The 18,186-nt window shown below is 47.7% G+C and overlaps 1 protein-coding gene and 4 non-coding genes across 11 annotated transcripts in view; all 5 read right to left on the bottom strand.

Moving 5' to 3' along the window:
• Positions 1-10,266, bottom strand: part of NCAPD2 (non-SMC condensin I complex subunit D2) — a 30,884-nt gene extending 20,618 nt beyond the window's left edge. For 5 of the 7 annotated variants that reach the window (XR_012803616.1, XR_012803617.1, XM_075612674.1 and 2 more), the window contains exons 1-14: positions 10,105-10,262; positions 8,549-8,675; positions 8,368-8,443; positions 7,364-7,422; positions 5,466-5,647; positions 5,232-5,371; positions 4,329-4,456; positions 3,593-3,716; positions 2,997-3,144; positions 2,603-2,800; positions 2,241-2,375; positions 1,935-2,022; positions 1,638-1,815; positions 1,422-1,540 (exon numbers count right to left, since the gene is read on the bottom strand). Coding sequence is in view for 5 of the 7 variants with exons in the window: in XM_075612674.1 (XP_075468789.1) it covers positions 1,422-1,540; positions 1,638-1,815; positions 1,935-2,022; positions 2,241-2,375; positions 2,603-2,800; positions 2,997-3,144; positions 3,593-3,716; positions 4,329-4,456; positions 5,232-5,371; positions 5,466-5,647; positions 7,364-7,422; positions 8,368-8,443; positions 8,549-8,666 (1,693 nt within the window). In the remaining 2 variants the exon portion in view is untranslated. Of the gene's footprint in view, positions 1-1,421; positions 1,541-1,637; positions 1,816-1,934; positions 2,023-2,240; positions 2,376-2,602; positions 2,801-2,996; positions 3,145-3,592; positions 3,717-4,328; positions 4,457-5,231; positions 5,372-5,465; positions 5,648-7,363; positions 7,423-8,367; positions 8,444-8,548; positions 8,676-9,948; positions 10,025-10,104 lie in introns of those variants that run through there. The other 2 variants (XM_075612675.1, XM_075612676.1) reach the window with 2 other exon arrangements.
• Positions 3,927-4,236, bottom strand: LOC142502222 (small nucleolar RNA U85). The gene has a single exon (XR_012803676.1). It is a non-coding gene; the product is annotated as a small nucleolar RNA U85 (small nucleolar RNA).
• On the bottom strand, positions 4,728-5,037 carry LOC142502219 (small nucleolar RNA U85). The gene has a single exon (XR_012803673.1). It is a non-coding gene; the product is annotated as a small nucleolar RNA U85 (small nucleolar RNA).
• LOC142502223 (small nucleolar RNA U85) lies at positions 6,298-6,608 on the bottom strand. The gene has a single exon (XR_012803678.1). It is a non-coding gene; the product is annotated as a small nucleolar RNA U85 (small nucleolar RNA).
• On the bottom strand, positions 7,509-7,820 carry LOC142502220 (small nucleolar RNA U85). Its single transcript, XR_012803674.1, has one exon. It is a non-coding gene; the product is annotated as a small nucleolar RNA U85 (small nucleolar RNA).
• Positions 10,267-18,186: the final 7,920 nt, after the last annotated feature.

Genomic DNA, 18,186 nt, shown 5'->3' with positions numbered 1-18,186 from the left:
CCAAGTAATGGACTAGATCAGAAGAGATATGTAACCACTCAGTATTACAGAATAGTGTCAGCAATATGTCCAAGGTTGGATTTGTATCTGTGTTCATGTTGGGACACAGTAACCACCTTTGTGTATAATTCCCTCTTGTCCAGGGAAATGCAAGTTGAAGACTGAGTTATACACCAGATATAATTGTGTTCTGGTAGCCTGAGGTTTTTTGTTAGATGTTTATATGTTCAATTGTGGATATTGGAGGGACTCCACCAGGAAAGTGTATATTTACTGTAATATGTAGAGTAGTACTCTACTATTATCCTTGGTGGTTAGTTTTTATTAGGAGATGTCAGTGCTGCATGTATTGTAGGTTTGTGGGTACTTATGCCAGTAACAGTTCATGCACAGTTCTTACTCACGGACGCCTACCAGTGGTGGCACGACTCTCCGCCCCATTTTGACTGTCTGATTTCCGTGCATGCGGATGTCTGCAGCTAAAGCCTTGTGTGTTGGTTACCTTTTCTGGCAATCTACTTCCACCACGATCTCCCCGCAGCTTTTGATCAACTCTTTTAAACTTCTATCTTCTTGCTCCGACTCCAGTTACTTGGTATCCACAGAAGACCCAGATTTCACGGCAGGCTCCGCCGCATGTCTCACACCCGGTGCAACAAACAGGCAAGAGGTCTTGTCAAGATGTGAGGAGCCTGCCGTGAAATCTGGGTCTTTCCGTGGATACCCAGCCTAACTGGAGTCGGAGCAAAAAGATAGAAGTTTAAAAGAGTTGATCAAAAGCTGCGGGGAGATCGTGGTGGAAGTACATTGCCAGAAAAGGTAACTAACACAGGGACGGACGCTTTGGCTGCAGACATCCGCATGCACGGAAAGCAGACCGAGTCAAAATGAAATCCAACCTTGGACATATTGCTGACACTATTCTGTAATACAGAGGGGTTATAGATGACCTCTTCTGATCTAGTCCATTACTTGGGACACATTTGTTCTTGTTTTATGATATTAATGTACTGTATATGTAATTATGCGGGTTGATTAAGCTTAATCAAGTTACAAGGTTCAATGTATGATAGACTGCTATTATAGGAGCTACCTATTTGTGCTCATTTGCCTATATTTTAATAAATGTTATTTGTTTTAACTTCTAATACTGCTTATTCTGCGGGAAACTTGGTACACCATAGTGCTTCTAGACTTCATCAGTAAATCATTAATGCGCCAGGGTGTTCCTTCCTTCCTAGCACTGTGTGGAGGTGCGAGATCCCCACTTCAACTAGGCAGCAGAATAGTTCACACTTTGTATATATATTTAGGATTCACATTTAGCGCCTTGATCTTTTTGTTCATATCTCACGGCCTAGCGGCACCAACACAGAACATTGAGGCTGTAACAAGCAGCCGCACCTTTGTCGGGTTAGTACCTGTGAAGATTCTCTCTAGGATTCCCAGCAGCGCGCCCTCCTCAGACTGGTCTTCCGCTGTGAACAGAGCATCTCCCTGAAAGAGCAGGACTCCTCTCTGTGCCAGCCGGATCGCATTCCTACAGAGCGGGAAGCCGGTTAGAGGACATGGTCAGTTTTATCTGATGTCAGAGCCTCGCCCCTCCCCAACCTCCCTGCACACGTCTCCTCACTGACTTGTAACTGGTCTTCCTCAGGAGGTGCAGGATCTGCTCACACAGTTGCTGGGAGGAGTCTGCCTCCGCGTGCCTCTCCCCTTCACCCGCCTCGTTACTCTCCTGCAGCAGTGTGTGCAGAGCCTCACGCAGTTCCGGCAGCATCGCCTCCCACTCCTCCTCCGGGGAGATCACCACCGCTTAAAGAGAGGTAAAAGGAGAGGTAAGCAGGGAGAGGGCCCCATCATGGTGAAGATGGGAGGAGAGGGCTGCGACAGGCCATGGAAGCTGCCATGTGATTGGGAGATTGAGTCCATACCTGGCTGTTTTGTTTTAACTTCTTCCTGCATCTCTCTCAGCTTCTTGGTCTCCTTTTCCAGGGGCTCCTGCAGGTCAGCACTGCTCAGCTGTGAAAAGGATAGAAGGCAAATCCAGGGCAGGTCACAACAAGATGTATATACCAGACGTGGTGCACACCCGTTTGTCACGTTGTATTCTCATGCGTGGAATGTGGTGCAGTGTGTACATGCAAGTGTCATGATCTATTTACACAATATACCCACAATGGTGGCACAATGCCATGCACGCTCACACTGGGCTGGGTCAACACAGGCGGTGTCCTCACCTTGCATGTGAAGGGATTATTTGCCAGGAAAGATGCCAGCAGCTGGATGGCACTCTTACAAACAGTCACCGACTTGTCAAACAGACGTCCGACCACCAAAGTGACCACAGACTGGAAGCGCGTCAGGGGGAGGGCCTGAGGGAAGAGAACAGTCAGACAGATGGGGAGGGGGGAGATTGAGTGAAGAGTCCAGACACTGAGCATGTGAGCAGCAAAGCCTGGGGGAAAATACACTGATCTTCCTGTAAATATTACAATGCATTTCTCCTATCCCTGCATTGGCTTTGTGGGGTACGGCCCCTCATGTCACCCTGACGTGGGATACCGTCTCCTTGCTCAGCATGCCCAGGCGAGAATCTCACCTTCTCCTGCACAACGCGATTGTAAACGTGCAGGACACAGATGCGCACAAAGGTGTTCACATCGTGGACGTGTTCCTGCAGGGTGTCCAGGAAGTGATCCCGCGTTCTCTTCTCTGCCTCCTCCAGCTGATCCCCACTTAGCACCCGGATCACCATCTCCCCCATTATTGTGAGCACTGCGTTCCTCATTACGTAACTCTGAAACGAGGAGGTGGAGGAACAAGAGTGTGAACCCTTCCACGAGCCACCCCCAGTCACGAAAGCCCTATCAGACAATCATGTGCCGACAAATGTCATTCCGAATGGTTTATTTTTTCTGAGGACGCTGTAGCCTGTTAAATACACGATGCATCAGACTCCATGTTTCACACAACACCCTGGGGCGATGGCTCACCTCTCCATCCAGGTAATCCAGCAGGACACTGATGCTGGGCATCATGATAGCAGGAATCCGCTCGGACAGCTCTGTTAGAAAGGCAGCCAGCGCCTTCACAGCGGAGGACTCTCGTGAGAGGTCCTGGGAGCACTTCTGTCCTATCTCTCTGCCAGAGCAGGGAACGGGAGTGCAGATTAGACAGGAGGAGAAAGCAGCGAGTAGAGTGTGAAAGAATTTAAAAGCGGGACGAAGTATAGAAACAGGAAAGCAGCATGAGGAAAGCTAGACAAACTAGTCAATTTTAGAAATAGAAACCGTTTATAGATGGAAATTAGTCATTAAGATAATTACTACACAGTGTACACTAACAGTGCTGCACAGGATACTACCAACAGCAGTTACCAGAGATCACCCCCTCTGCCCTGAGAGCGGCAGTGACCACCTGACCACATGACCTCTAGCCTTGTCCTGTCCATAATCCCTCCTGACCCCCTCATCTCTCATGGTGGGGGTCAGCATATATAATTGCTTCACACCCCGCAGGTTCATCACACAGAGGAAGCCAAGCCCAGCCCAGCAAGGCAGAGGGGTCTACTGAGTGTGAAGCCCCTCACCTCATGATCTCCCCCACAATGGGTTTCATGTTGTATTCTGTGGCCCACAAAGTCACTGCCTGAACCAGGACCGGAGCCAGATGCTCAAAGTGCTGCAGGAGCTGAATCACCTTCACACTGGCACCTACAGGGTAGGAGACACAGCAAGAGTCATGCACGGGTACAGAGACCGCAAGAGATCAGCGATATACAGACAGATCACAAGCGCGTCACCGAAGTCGGGAGCAAGAGTTCAAAAAACAGAGCAAAGACTGAATGAACACACACACCACACACACACACACACAGTAACCAGAACCCCACTCCCTTAATATGTTGCTTTTAACCGCCCATTTGCCATCAGATTACCAAAGATGTGTGCTCATGCCTCCCCGTGACCTCTATCGGGGTTATGACCTCTGACCTGTCCCTTCTTGTCACTTCTCCATCCTGTAGGTCCCCCCGGTCTCTGCACACTCACTCTGGTGAGCAGATCCGCATTATGCGGGGGGAGACCAGCGGTAATGGCTGCTGTTGGTCTGGCCTTACAGCGGCAGCGAGAGGCTTCTCCACAGCCACCAAGATTACAGACCGGGGGCAGGTAACAGAGGCTCACACCCAGAGGGGGAGGAGGACTCACATTCGCCATGGGCTCATCACTTGGCAGCAGTAATAAAAACTGCTCATTTCAGAACACATTCCAGCCATCTCTACCTCTACAGACTCAAAGCACCCTGCTGCCTCCCCATATACTCACTCAACATGTGGTTGTAGCGTTTCACAGTGACCCCCAGGAGGTGCCCCAAAGCCTCACGCATGGGCTTGTTCCTCGCATGTGTAATGCTGGGGTTCTCCATCATCTTGTAGCAGCAGCCAGTCACCATGCTGAGGAGAGAGTAGAGCCATGAGTCCAGGGCAGGTCAGTCTGTTACAGAACAGACAGCAGAGGCCCGACTGAGCAGGACAGAGGGTAAAGCTGGGCTTACACAAAAGTAGGTCTTTATTTCAGCCTCTGCAGAGGAGTAATCGAAAAGCCAGAGTGCTACAAAATGCACAGCCAGGATTACACACCACAGGAAAAATAGTCACATTTGGAAAGGTCACAAAGATAGCCCTGCACAGAGTTGTGTACACTTGCAGCCATGCACGAGACAATCACCATCAGATTACCAAAGATAAGCAATCACCCCCCTCTGCCCTGAGCGAGGCAGTGACCCGCTGACCCCATGACCTCTAGCTCTGACTTTGTCCTGTCCGTACAGTCCCTTCCGACCCTCTCAGGTCTCATGGGAGGGGTGGCATATATGAAGGGAAGTGCTGCACGTTCTGCTGTCGGTCTGCCCTTACAGCGAGCGAGCACAGCTCAGCAGCGCACGCCAAGATTACAGACCATGTTCAGAAGTCAGGGGGGTCTGGGGTCACCGCCAGACAGGGTGGTCATGTCTGCCTTTGTATCATCATGTGGATGCAGGGGCTAGGGACAGAAGACTAAAGGACCGAGTGACACGTGACAGACATGGAAGGCAGTGCAAGAGGCAAGACTTGCCACACGTTCCCAGATACACAAGTGTGCCCCACACACAAATTCTCCAAACCAGTTATGCAGAACACACGTGACAGGAGGAGCACACACGTGCAGAAACCCCTCCCAATCACACACCTGACAAACTCTTCCTCCACCACAGACAGGCTCCAGAGACGCCTGATCTCAAGCTGCAGGAGTTGTGTGATGGTTTGCAGGACGCTCTCGCGCTCCGATTCCCAGGCAAACTCTTCTGCTTTGGGTTTGCTCTTCTTCCTCTGACAGGAGGGGAGACTGAGGCATGAGCTGCATGCGGCCTATTGTGGCTCAGAACTTGCTGCCCTCCCAACTCCCCCCATCCCGCCTCATTACCTTTCCACTGGGCTCCACACAGCCCAGTGCAGCCTTGTAGGTCTCTGCCTCGAAGGCCTCCACCAGCTGTGTCAGGAGGAAGCAGTTCATCTTGAGGGCGTTGAGGTGAGCGCTGCGCTCAGGCTGGGGCAGAGTCAGATCGTTTAAGACAGCAGGAAGCTCACTGGCATGTCGGGAGGTGGCTGCGAAGGGAACAAATATAGTTCAATAGAAAAAGAAACAATGACCCTCATGGAGGAGACCGGCAAGGAGGGGAGCAGCAGGCAGCATAACCAGTGGAGCCAGTCTCCCCTGGGGTTACCAGATGTATATGGAGAACTGTAGCGAGTTTCTAAATCTTTACCAATTCAACACGTGGATCAGGCCAGATGCCCTAAATGGGGTGGGGGAGAAGCAAGCCATAAACCCCAGGGCTACCTTTATTCTTAACCACACCAGTGAGGAGGTAAAAATAGCAGCTTTATTCCCAAAAAGGTTACCAGTCAATGCGACAAATGTCACTTCACATTTAATAGAAAAAGAAAATCCCTTTACACAAGTTCTCACTCTTATTAAACGGTGCAACAAGCCATAATCCAAAGTATAACCCAGACAGGAGATTATGGTTAAGGCTCCGTAGCATATTACAGAATTCAACAATTAATGCATCGAAGCTGGAGTGCGCAGAAAACCTTGATGCTTAAAGTGAATAAAAAGCAGGAGCGGAATCACCTTCATACTGGCACCTGCAGGGCAGGAGACCGAGAGAGTCATGCAAAGGTACAGAGACCGCAACAGATCACAATGTCCACACTGGACACTGTGTAATATATGTTGCTTTTAACCTCCCATTTGCCATCAGATTACCAAAGATGTGTGCTCATGCCTCCCCATGACCTCTATCGGGGTTATGACCTCCGACCTGCCCCTTCTTGTCACTTCTCCATCCTGTAGGTCCCCCCGGTCTCTGCACACTCACTCTGGTGAGCAGATCCGCATTATGCAGGGGGGAGACCAGCGGTAATGGCTGCTGTTGGTCTGGCCTTACAGCGGCAGCGAGAGGCTTCTCCACAGCCACCAAGATTACAGACCGGGGGCAGGTAACAGAGGCTCACACCCAGAGGGGGAGGAGGACTCACATTCGCCTAGGACTCATCACTTGGCAGAAACAGTCAAAACATAGCAGCTGTGACAAAGGCTACCAAGCACAGCAAAATAGACAAATAATCCCTTTACACAAGTTCTCTCATTACAAGAATAGAACAAACTATACTTAGAAGTAGAACTCAAAACAGGAGGCAATAGTTAGGGCTTCATTACACATTAAAAAACAATTCAATGCATAGGAAGCTACATTGCCAAGAGAACTCAAGAAGCGTCAAGTGAATATAATAATAATAAAAAAGTGGCAATAGGTCTGGGTTTCAATTTGCCACAAAAATAAAGAAAGAAGGAGTCCAATAAGTAGTGTACTAACCCATAGGGGCTAGCAGTAATATATTCTAGCTCACGTGGTGTTATTTATCCAACTGCACCCAGGAACATTCGAGTTTAAACGTTGATCTGCTCAGAAGAAAAAAAAACAGGAAGCAAGAGCTCTGGCCACACGTCAGACAACCGCAGAGCCACAGTACCGTGACACCGCCTATAATCAGAACCCTGCTATCTGGTAGCAGATAGAAACGCATGGAAGGGAGTGTTCACAGGATTGTGCTTGCCAATGGTTCTACAGCAGTCACAGATAACAGTATACAGCAGATACACAATCCAGGTTTAGAATCCCACCATCAGATTACCAAGGATCAGGGATCACTGTCCCGAGAGGCTGTGATCCTCTGATCTGCCAGCCTGCCCATACAGCCGCTCCCATGTAACTCGCTGGTAACTGCCCATTCTGTTACACCAAGTAATGACTTTACCTTTCACGATCACCTCAAGAACATCCTCCTTCAGGTCAGGATCCAGGGACCTAAAATGACTGCAAGAAACGAGAAAAGCTAAGTGTGAGTCCCGCTCTCACCAGACAAGCGCACTTCATTCATATGTTGCTTTTAACCTCCCATTTGCCATCAGATTACCAAAGATGTGTGCTCATGGCTCCCCGTGACCTCTATCATGGTTATGACCTCTGACCTGCCCCTTCTTGTCACTTCTCCATCCTGTAGGTCCCCCCGGTTTTCTGCACACTCACTCTGGTGAGCAGATCCGCATTATGCAGGGGGGAGACCAGCGGTAATGGCTGCTGTTGGTCTGGCCTTACAGCGGCAGCGAGAGGCTTCTCCACAGCCACCAAGATTACAGACCGGGGGCAGGTAACAGAGGCTCACACCCAGAGGGAGAGGAGGACTCACATTCGCCTAGGACTCATCACGTGGCAGGAGATGTCTGTCACAGCGAGCCTGCGATTGTGCCCTCTTACTGCAGAACTCCCCCCAAATTGACACCCAAGGACAGGTATGAAATGCAAGCACTTGTCGGCTGTGTATTAGTAGACAAAAGAATGGTATTGAGATTAAACACCTGACGAATGTCTATATATTTCTCAACAGTTTGCGACATGACACCAGAGCAGTTACGTTGCTGTGCTTTCTATACGTCAACTGTGAGACCATGCAGATAAGGAGACTGGAGCTGTATCACCCTAAACCTGATCACCCCGATTCTGTTGTCAGCTCAACAGGATGCGGTGTTACTGGCTCAGCCTGTATATTTAATACATTGTCTGAGAACCACTTTCAAGGAAGTGTGCGATTATCTTTTGTATTCTAGTGAACGTTTGCAATTGCGACGGTTTTAACGGTGATCACACCAAGATTCTCTGCACCACCGAAAATCAATTGCATCAAATCAACGGGAGCGCACAACAAATACATATTTTGGGGATTTGGGCTGGAGGAACTTAACACTGTGTATATATACTTACTGCAACATGCTATACAGAGCGTCAAAGTGCTGCAGGACAGCCAAGGGGCCTTGTGTCCGTAGAGATGTCTGAAAAACTGCAGAGAGACAGACAAAGTTAGACAGAAAAAGAAAGCAGGACAAGCTTAGAGAAAGCGAGAGGGTCTCCCGAGTGGAGCCCATCCACAGGTTAGAAGGCTCACCACTGAGCAGAGGGCTGAGCTGCCGCAGCGGCAGAACCTCCTGCACCACATACTGCCCAATGCCTCCGCTCTTCAGCAGGTCCTTGAAGGTCAGTGGGATGTGAAACTCGAAGGACATGATGGGACCCTGCAAGGAGAGATAGTGTTAATACTGTGGCCAGTCACCTTATCACTGACCCTTCCTCAGTGTCCAACAATGACCAGACCACTGCTTGAACGCACAGTTACTGCACAGACATGACAGGACACCACCAGTCCCACAATGAACACATCTGCCCCCAATATCGTCCCTGGCAGGACCACACTCACCCAAAGATCCTTGAGCTCATGGCTGCACAGCTCATAGTACACTATGCCAGACCTCGTTTTGCAGCCGCTCACATTACACCAGGGATTTCAAACTTGTTTTGGTTAAGGAACCCCAAGTTAAATTCTGAGAAACCCCCAACCCTCTCTAATAGCAGCTCTGATAAGATGCATTGTAAGGAACCCCAACCCTCTCTAAGGCTTCGGGCATGGTCGGCGCTTAGGCGCTGACCCGTGCTGCTGCTCAGCGCTTAGGCGCTGACCCATGCTGCTGCTCGGCAGCGAGCCCCTGCAGCCGCAACGAGAGCGGCTTTAGCAGGGGCTTCCGCACGCTTGCGGAAGAGTGTCTTAACAAATCTTTCGTTTCTGAGCTCGCCGGAGCGCAGGGCCGGTCACGTGAGCGGTTCGCCCCCCCCCCCCGACTCGCCCCCGGACGGCGCACGGTCTAAGGCCAGGGAAAGCACCCGCTGTCCCTCAGCCTCCACACGATTCAAGTCTCTATGGACTCAGCCTAATAGCGCGTCTGAGATCAGATGCATTGTAAGGAGCCACAACCCTCTCTAATACAGTGCATCTGATCTCAGAGGCGCTATTAGAGAGGGTTGGGGTTCCTTACCATGCGTCTGATCTCAGACGCGCTGGGGTTCCTTACAATGCATCTGATCTCAGACGCGCTATTAGAGAGGGTTGGGGTTCCTTACAATGCATCTGATCTCAGAGGCGCTATTAGAGAGGGTTGGGGTTCCTTACAATGCATCTGATCTCAGACGCGCTATTAGAGAGGGTTGGGGTTCCTTACAATGCATCTGATCTCAGAGGCGCTATTAGAGAGGGTTGGGGTTCCTTACAATGCTTCTGATCTCAGACGCACTAAGAAGCCCCAACCCTCTCTAATAGCGCCTCTGAGATCAGATGCATTGTAAGGTCTTCTATATTTGATACAGTTTTCAAAGGACCAGAAAATGGCAGGGAACCCTTTAGGGATGCCCGGGGAACCCCTGCAGTAAAACACTGCACAGTTACACGGGGGGGCATTCCCTCACCCCCACAGGCTGCACACGTGCACGAGACCCCCGGCCACCATATCAACGTACAAAAGAGCGGAGGCAAAAATAAGACAAATGCACCGAAATCACCCCCCGTGAGGACGGGACCCGGGGACCCCCGCATTAACCAGGCACGGCGGCCAATCCTGGAGTCACTTAACAGGGAAATCCCGCCCAGCGTGACGTAACCGGCCGTTACTTAACTCTTACTTCGCCTGAAAGTCCGCAGCGAAGTCACTTGATGCGAGAAAGCGGCGCTCACCGGCTCAGCGACAATAAAAACAACCGACAGCACCGCGCAACTGAGCGAAGGGGAGCAAGGGAGCGCGCGCGAGTCCTTTCAAATCCGCTCCTCCCGCCAAACACAACCAATGAGAGCGCAGCAGCGCGGAGAGGGACTATCTGAATAACCTATCACCGAAGAGAAGAGACCGGATAGGGCAAGGTTGAGTGTTTCACGTTGACCAATCAGCAAGCAGCAAGGGGGAGTGCCAATAAGAACGCAAGAGGGGCGTGGTACGAAGAGGCGGGGCAAGCAGCAAAGTCTCTAGCGGAACCATTGGAGGCAGAAAGGAAGGGCGGGAAGAGAAGGCGGCCATTTTACAGTCGGGCAGAGCATGTTGTTTATTTAAATGGGTCCCAAAATATTTGTTACGGAATTTTAAACAGAAATTAACCCCAGAGGCAGAAATATACATACCAGTGTGAAAAATAATCGCTATTTAAATAAGTATGTCTAAGTTTCAAGTACATTATTCCAATTGGAAGTGAATTTTGAGTCATTCTCAAACGTAGATTTTTAAAGAATTCTTAGGCCGCGTCCATCCTGTGTGCGACCGCAAAAGGCCGCACCTCAATGAGGCAGGTCATAGAGCGCGCGACGGCGCCGCAGATTCATCGCGAGACAATTTTGCGTTTGTCGCGCGACAGCCAGGTCACGTGGGCGGTTCAACCAATGAGGGCAAACCAGCCTCGTGAGGTCCCGCCTCCGTCACGCCTCCCAATCGCACGCATCATAGAAATCCCGAAGGCCACGGATCGCTGAAGCTACAGGCGCGTGCACCTACTATATCCCAGGCCTTAAGCCTCTGGGAGCCAATTTGTTTTCCAAATAGTGTTGGAGGGGTAATAAATCCCACCCATTTTTAATTTCCTCCATGGACAGCTCCAATCTGACAAAACTAGATTTAATACCAACACTGTTCTCTGTATCCGAAATAGCAGTGCCCTCTACAGTTTTAATCAATGCATGTCTTCTTGCTAAGCTCTGCTGACATGATTTCATCATCTTGAAATACAAAATGTGACACTAAACTCAAATAAGATTAATTAAATAATAAAATAACATTAAATGAAGACGATATGGGCCTCAAGTTTACCTTTGTTACCCATCCCACATGTATTATCTTTTTGGATTTAGAGCTTTTCGTTTTAGCTGGTGATTACAAAATACAGACCAAAACCCACTTCATGGTGGTAACAGTAAATAGTTATTTACATGCTTCGAACAACCACCATCAAAAATGGTTGGGAAATATTCCTAGGAGCCAGTCCTATAGGATTAAGAGAAACTGTTCTTTGGAACTAGCCTTCTTACAGCAAGACCTGCTCCTTGCTCAAAAATGTCTAGATAAATGCTATGATAAGGAAGTGGTGCCTGGGGCATTTGATCAAGCTATGTCAGCAGATAGAAATTGTCTACTTGACAAATCGAAAATTAGAAACAGTTCTATTAGAGCTAAATCATTATCCCGACAGGAGAGGGTCCACTCAATTAGCTTATCCTAGGTTTATTACCAAATATAATCAGGCCGCTTCATCCATCAAAGGTGACCTGAGAAAATAGTGGGACACTCTAATAAGCGACCTGATTTTGGGTCCTACAGAAAGGACAGACCCACTGCAGTCATTCTCCCTCCCACAGAGGTCGCATCATTAGCTACGAAACGCGTAGGGCTGTTTCTGGACTTGCTGCTGGTGTCCTCACACTTACAGGGGCCACGCATGGGGAACTGCGATTTTGGTATTGAGGATGCCAATTGGAGTTACACTCCTCTCCCTCTGTTTCCACGCGGACCTATATCACTGCACCCAGAAGTACAGCGTTACCGGCCCTGGTCTCCGCCGGACGGCTCCAGCTGATGACCCCCGAGAGTGATTTTCTTTATGCGTGTTTATCTTCAGCGCCTGATAGTTTTTTTATTTTAGATGTCGGTCTGATAAAATATTTTTATCTGAGTTACGCAATGGAGCTTGCGCTCTCTTCTTTTGTTTTATATATATATATATAAATAGACGTGTGGTGTGGTAGACAAGGCCGCCAACGTTTCGGTCCTCACAACGGGACCTTCCTCAGGGCAGTGCACAACAGACTAAAACAAGCACCCATATATACCCCTAAAAACATACATGAAATCACCTGAAACCAATCACAGAAAATCCTAATTACAATCCCAGGTACAACCCACAACACGTCACAGCCAATCGTGCATACTGATACTGACCAGCACCAATGAAACAACTTGAACTAAACCCTTGTATACTTGGTCACCTGTTATACCAATGCTGTCCACATAGTGACGTCACTGCGCACCCTGATTGCGTCTTGGTAACCATGGCTAAACATGCATATTGTACTGCATATGCAATGACGTCACTATGTGGACAGCATTGGATTTTCTGTGATTGGTTTCAGGTGATTTCATGTATGTTTTTAGGGGTATATATGGGTGCTTGTTTTAGTCTGTTGTGCACTACCCTGAGGAAGGTCCTGTTGTGAGGACCGAAACGTTGGCGGCCCTGTGTTCCACAATACACTTTTTTGACATCAACCTTGCAGTGTGCTGTCTTCTTTGGTCATCAGGATTCCCTGGTTACCACACGTCTATATGCTACGTATGGGACAAGCATCTGCCTCCTAAACTAAACCGTGAGTGCAAATCTCCATACCATGACTATATATATATATATATATGCAAATATAGCTGTATGCTCATCTGCATGTCTTAGGCAGGTCTGCAACCCCGCCTTTCCCCATTATCACCCAGCATACAGCACTTCCACTGCAGCAAGGGATTCTGGGAAATGACATGCAAATGAGCACACAGTGTCACTTTTTGCCTCAATAACCATTTTTAACATGGTTCCCTATAGGCTTAAGCTTGCTGCATGGTCACAGCTTTGAGCACAGCCAGGGTTAAGGTGCATACCCAGAAAACCACCCACAGACAGCTGTTTCGACCTTGATGGGTCTCATCAGTGTGGGGTTGATTTTACTGGGAATGCAAGAGAGGCTATGGGATAGGCTAAACCATAATACTGAGTTAAGTTATGGTGAGTAAAAAAAGTGACAAAAACCCTCCACAGGAAAGCAAATATGCAAATATAGCTGTATGCTCATCTGCATGTCTTAGGCAGGTATATATATATACATTTTACAGAATGAACAGGGCATTGCACAGGACTTGCAGGTACAAAAATATTTTAACACTTTTATTCAAACAAGAATCAACATTTCGGTCAACAACACAGACCTGTATGAAGATATAAAAAGCGTGACAAACAACCCTTATCTATCGCTCACCATTAAGGATATGCCCAGTGGCGGATTTCTCATTAGGCCCGGGCCTAAGGCGGCAAAAATTTTGGGCGGCAGAATTTTGGGGCAGCATGCGCGATCTGCGCTTGCGTGGCCAGCATCGTGACATCATACAGCGTCTTGTTGCCATGGCAACAGGCTGGAGCTGAGCTGAAGGAGGAGGGTGGCACCAGGTAAGTGGCTACGGGTGCCATTTTTAAAAATCTGACACTGTATATGCCCCTTTTGGCACTTATTGATACCTAGCAACTGTTGCTAAGAAACAGTGTTGTTACAGGGACGTATTTAAAGGACTGAACCTATGCTGCACTCTGGCACTAACAATAATTGTGTGATTCAAAAATAGCTAAAAAAAGATTACAATGTGCAAGTATACATTGAAATGAGCACATTGTTTTATTCTAAAATAGCTAAAAAGGTTAACAATCATTGTTAGTGCACAAGTTCAGTATAGGTTGAGTCCTACAGCGAGAAAGGTCCCAGAACGGACTGAAACGTCGTTTTTTGTTTTTTTAAATCAATTCCACCATTTTTGTATAAGTTCCTATGAGTGCGTTTTTGGAACTGTTTCCACAATTATACTTGCAGTTACCGATACAATACGAAGCAGAACCCCCCAAATACAGAGATAAATAACCAGCATAATATAAGATCTTGTGTCATGTATGTCCCCACTCTCACATGGCTCTCTGTGCATTGTGGGAGTACATACAACAGTCCTGGTTTATATAGAGTCCAGTGTTCAGGAACGAAGGGAAGGGCTGGAGGCAGAGATGAGCAGTCACAAACGCACGCGCACTGTGGAAGCCAGAGGCAAGGTAAAACACAACCCCAACACGCGTTTCGCTTAACAACCTGGTCCTGTAGAATTTTTGGGTTTCTATTATAGTTACCACTGTCCCAACAAGTACACTACATCGTAATGATATACTGTTGCACTAGTGTTTTGTCTCTTATACAAAAATTGTTTATATTTACTAATAAAATACTATTTATGTATGCATAGTCTAGGCCTCGTCCATGCTCCTCCCTACCAATGTCTCCATGCTGCTTGTAACCAGTGAAGTGCTCAAGTTTTGAATGTTTGCATATAGCTTCTTTTGTATTTAATTGGAAATCTGCTTGTTATTTATACTTAGTTTCTAAAGGTATACTTGTTAATTTTGTATGGTACACAATCGGACTAGGTGTTATTTAGCATGCTCAAAAAATACACACACCCTTTCTCTCGGTTACATTTATTGGTTGCATAAGTATAAGGCCCCTTAAGTCAGTACTTGGTAAAAGCACATTTTGCAACAATTACTGATATGAGGTTTTTTTTGGCTCGGTCTCTACTAGCTTTGCACAGTAGGGTGGTGACAATTTTGCCCAGTCTGCAGAGGAAAATTGATCCCGTTCGGAGTTTGTTGAGGATCATCGATGGACAGCAATCTTCAAGTCTCCCCATAAATGTTCGATTGGATTCAAATCAGGACTGTGACTGGGCCACTCGAGAACATGAATTCTCTTCTTGTTCAATCACTCCAATGTAGCTTTGGCTTTATCCGTCGGGTCATTGTCCTGCTGAACTATGAATGTCCTCCCCAGTTTCAGAGGCTTGGCAGTGTCAGGCTTGCACCAGATGTAACGCTTGGAATTTACATTAAAAAGTTAATTTTTTTTTTGTCTCGTGACCACAAAACCCTTTTCTATATCTGCAGTATCATCTATATTCATTTTCAGAAACTCCATACACTTTTTGGTCTAAATTCCAAGCATTACTTCTAGCGCATTACCACATTACCCAGTCATCACCATCCCAACTGACAAGCATGACGGTGGCAACATCATGTTATGGGGATGCTTCTAATGGCATGTCATTTCTAGCAAACCTGATTGCAACTAAATCCGGAATATCTCCTTCATTTACACGTGAAGTATACTCATTTTGGGAGTGCAGGTCTCACCTTTTATTTTACTAATTCTCCCTATAATACACTATATTTTTCTGTTTTTCCTTCCATGCATGTAATTAACTCTGCTGACAAATACTGCTAATGTGCTTGTCTGTAGGTGTGACATTTCAGAAAACTCCAGACACCCCTCCCCAAATAGGTCAATAACCGTACGCAGCACAAGATTTTTCAAACAATAAACCCTGTTTTCTTTATTTATAAGTATCAGAGATGACCCCCTCAGAGCTGCACAAAAAAACCTATCAGTGTAGTATTAAACAAATCTTTTAATGATATGTGGCGAGCATCCCGGAGTCGGACGCATCCCGAGTGTGAACCCGCCCGGTACCCATCTGCTGGAGCGGGGTGAAGTGTTATCCTCTCTCGGGACCTGGACGGCAGGTTTGCTAGAACAGAAATCAGCGTCCAGTATTACTCCAGTGACTCTAATTCTTACCTGCCTCCCAACACCATTGTATCCCGATAAGGAGCCGGTGCGAGGGGCTGTCCGCCCTGGAGATCACTTCCATACGGTTTTTTTTAAATACCATCAATGTTTATTTTAATCATCTTTGTTGTACGTGCATTTATCACCTTTTTTTTATACCACTAAAAGATTTTTAAATACTACACAGAGGCTTTTGTTTGCGCTTTTCTTCTTTGTTATCCATTCCAGATTTGTAATGGTGAGCCATCCAATTTGATCAGCAGCAGCAGCAGCCTCTATTCACAAGGGAAGTTTTTGTGTTTCTTTTGTTTCCCAACACCATTTCACTTGGTTTCTCATCATTTTCAGATTAATGTTACACTTGCACTATTGTATTAAGTGCCTTATGCACTCTTAATTCTGATTGTTTTTCACTATATTACTTCCCCATCTATATCTTGAGTGCAACACAATTGTTTTCCCCCCCATAGCTGCGCTTGCTCTCCCAACACTTAGATTGTCATCTCCTGTGTGCTGTTGGCTTTCGAGTCTGAAGTGTCCACGAAACTGTGATCCAGGCAGCAAAGTGCGTGGAGCTGCAAAGGCTTAACAGAGCGATGCTCTGGTCAGCGGAGAGATCATCTGCCAGGATAATGGGGAGGGAGGAAGGGGAGAGCACCCAGGAGAACAAGGAGAGGAAAGGGAGAAAGGAAGGGGGGAGTGTCCATGAGAATGGATGGGTGGAAGGGATAAGAGCGTCCGGGAGAATGGAGCTTACAGGAGGAACGGAAGGGTTGGCACGCAGGGTGGTAGTGGCATGAAGCATAGGGGACGCAGGGATGGTTGGGAAATGTAAGTCCTTTTGCAGGATTGCTTTGCAGGCCCCTCTGGCCTTCTAAGGCTTTCACCTTATCAAACAACCAATAGGAACTAGGAGATAGGAAAATATATATATTTGACCCATCCTGGAAGTGGCTTCTGTGTGATCCTATAAAAGCAGACCCATCTTTAAAAATAAAAAACATCTCCAACTGTTTTTGATTTCATGTTTTATTTAAGAAGGCCCAAAGCCTGTAGTAGTGTGTCCACATGGCAACCCTGTGTATTCTCACTTTCTCCCCCACAGCAGGGAGCACAGAGCTGTTCTCAGGCAGACTTCAGAGAAGTCTGAGCTTGGAAGATAAAGCTCTATGAAGTCCAATTAATGTCAAGTGATAGGGACTGAGCAGCCATGATTATTTTGGTTTTCTGGGCTCATTTTGTAGGAATACAGTACACAACTTAAAATAACAAAATAAATCAGTAACCACAGTAATAAACAGAGGACGAACCAGATGCCGTATTGTACAGTGTGGAGGTTGAAAAATGTTTAACAAATAGAAAAATAAACACCGGATAAACGGATCATGGGGCGCATTAACAAGCACGCACTAGGGCAGGGGTTCTCAACTCCAGTCCTCGACCCCCCGAAAGCTCAGGTTCTCAGGATATCCCTGCTTCAGCACAGGCGGTGCAGTCTTCGACTAAGCCACTGATTGAGCTACCTGTGCTGAAGTTGGGATATCCTGAAAACCTGACCTGTTGGGAGGTCTTGAGGACTCTAGTTGAGCCCCCCTGCGCTAAGGGTTTAGGAGCTACTAGGACAGTCTCCCTTGGTGCTTGGAGTGGTGTTTATTTTGGGGTCCGTATCTCCGCAAGGGGGGCGAACGTAAAGTGGAGATGAAACGGGGCATGATCTACAGCATAAGACTTGGAAAGACTACAGGACCTTCATATGTACATCTAAGGCTTCGTTTATAGCGGCGGAACGTGTCTGCCGCTCGAGCGATCCCTGCACTCTGATGGGGAGGCGTGGCCGTGACCTCACCAGGCTGGTTCCCCCTCATTGGCTGAACCGCTCACGTGTCGCGGCCGGCGTGAGAAGAAAAAAAAACGGCATTATTTGTCAGCTCAAAATTCTGCCGCGTGGTCGCTCTTCCTCGCCCACTGTGGCCAGCCCGGTAGAGCTACTGTATTTTGTTCGCGCCGCGCGCACTATAATCGCGGTCTTAGAAAGGATAGAAGGGAGAGAGATTAGAACAAGAGCTCGTGTGCTGAAGCAGGAGGTTCCGGGGGAATGTGAGGAAGGATTTCTTTACAGAAAGGGTGGTGGGTCAGTGGAATAGTCTCCCAGCAGAGGTGGTAGGGGCTAATACTGTAAGGGAAATCGGACATGCCTGGGATAGACGGGGGGATATTCTAAACGAGGAAGAAAGCCGGGGATCACATACAATCTGATGTTTTACAGCGCATAGGAAAATGGGCAGACACAGTGGGTCAGGGGG

Source organism: Ascaphus truei, chromosome 8 (genome assembly GCF_040206685.1).
Source record: "Ascaphus truei isolate aAscTru1 chromosome 8, aAscTru1.hap1, whole genome shotgun sequence".
Classification (NCBI taxonomy): domain Eukaryota; kingdom Metazoa; phylum Chordata; class Amphibia; order Anura; family Ascaphidae; genus Ascaphus; species Ascaphus truei.
The sequence above is the reverse complement of the archived record's forward strand: the minus strand, read 5'-3'. Positions and strand labels throughout refer to the sequence as shown.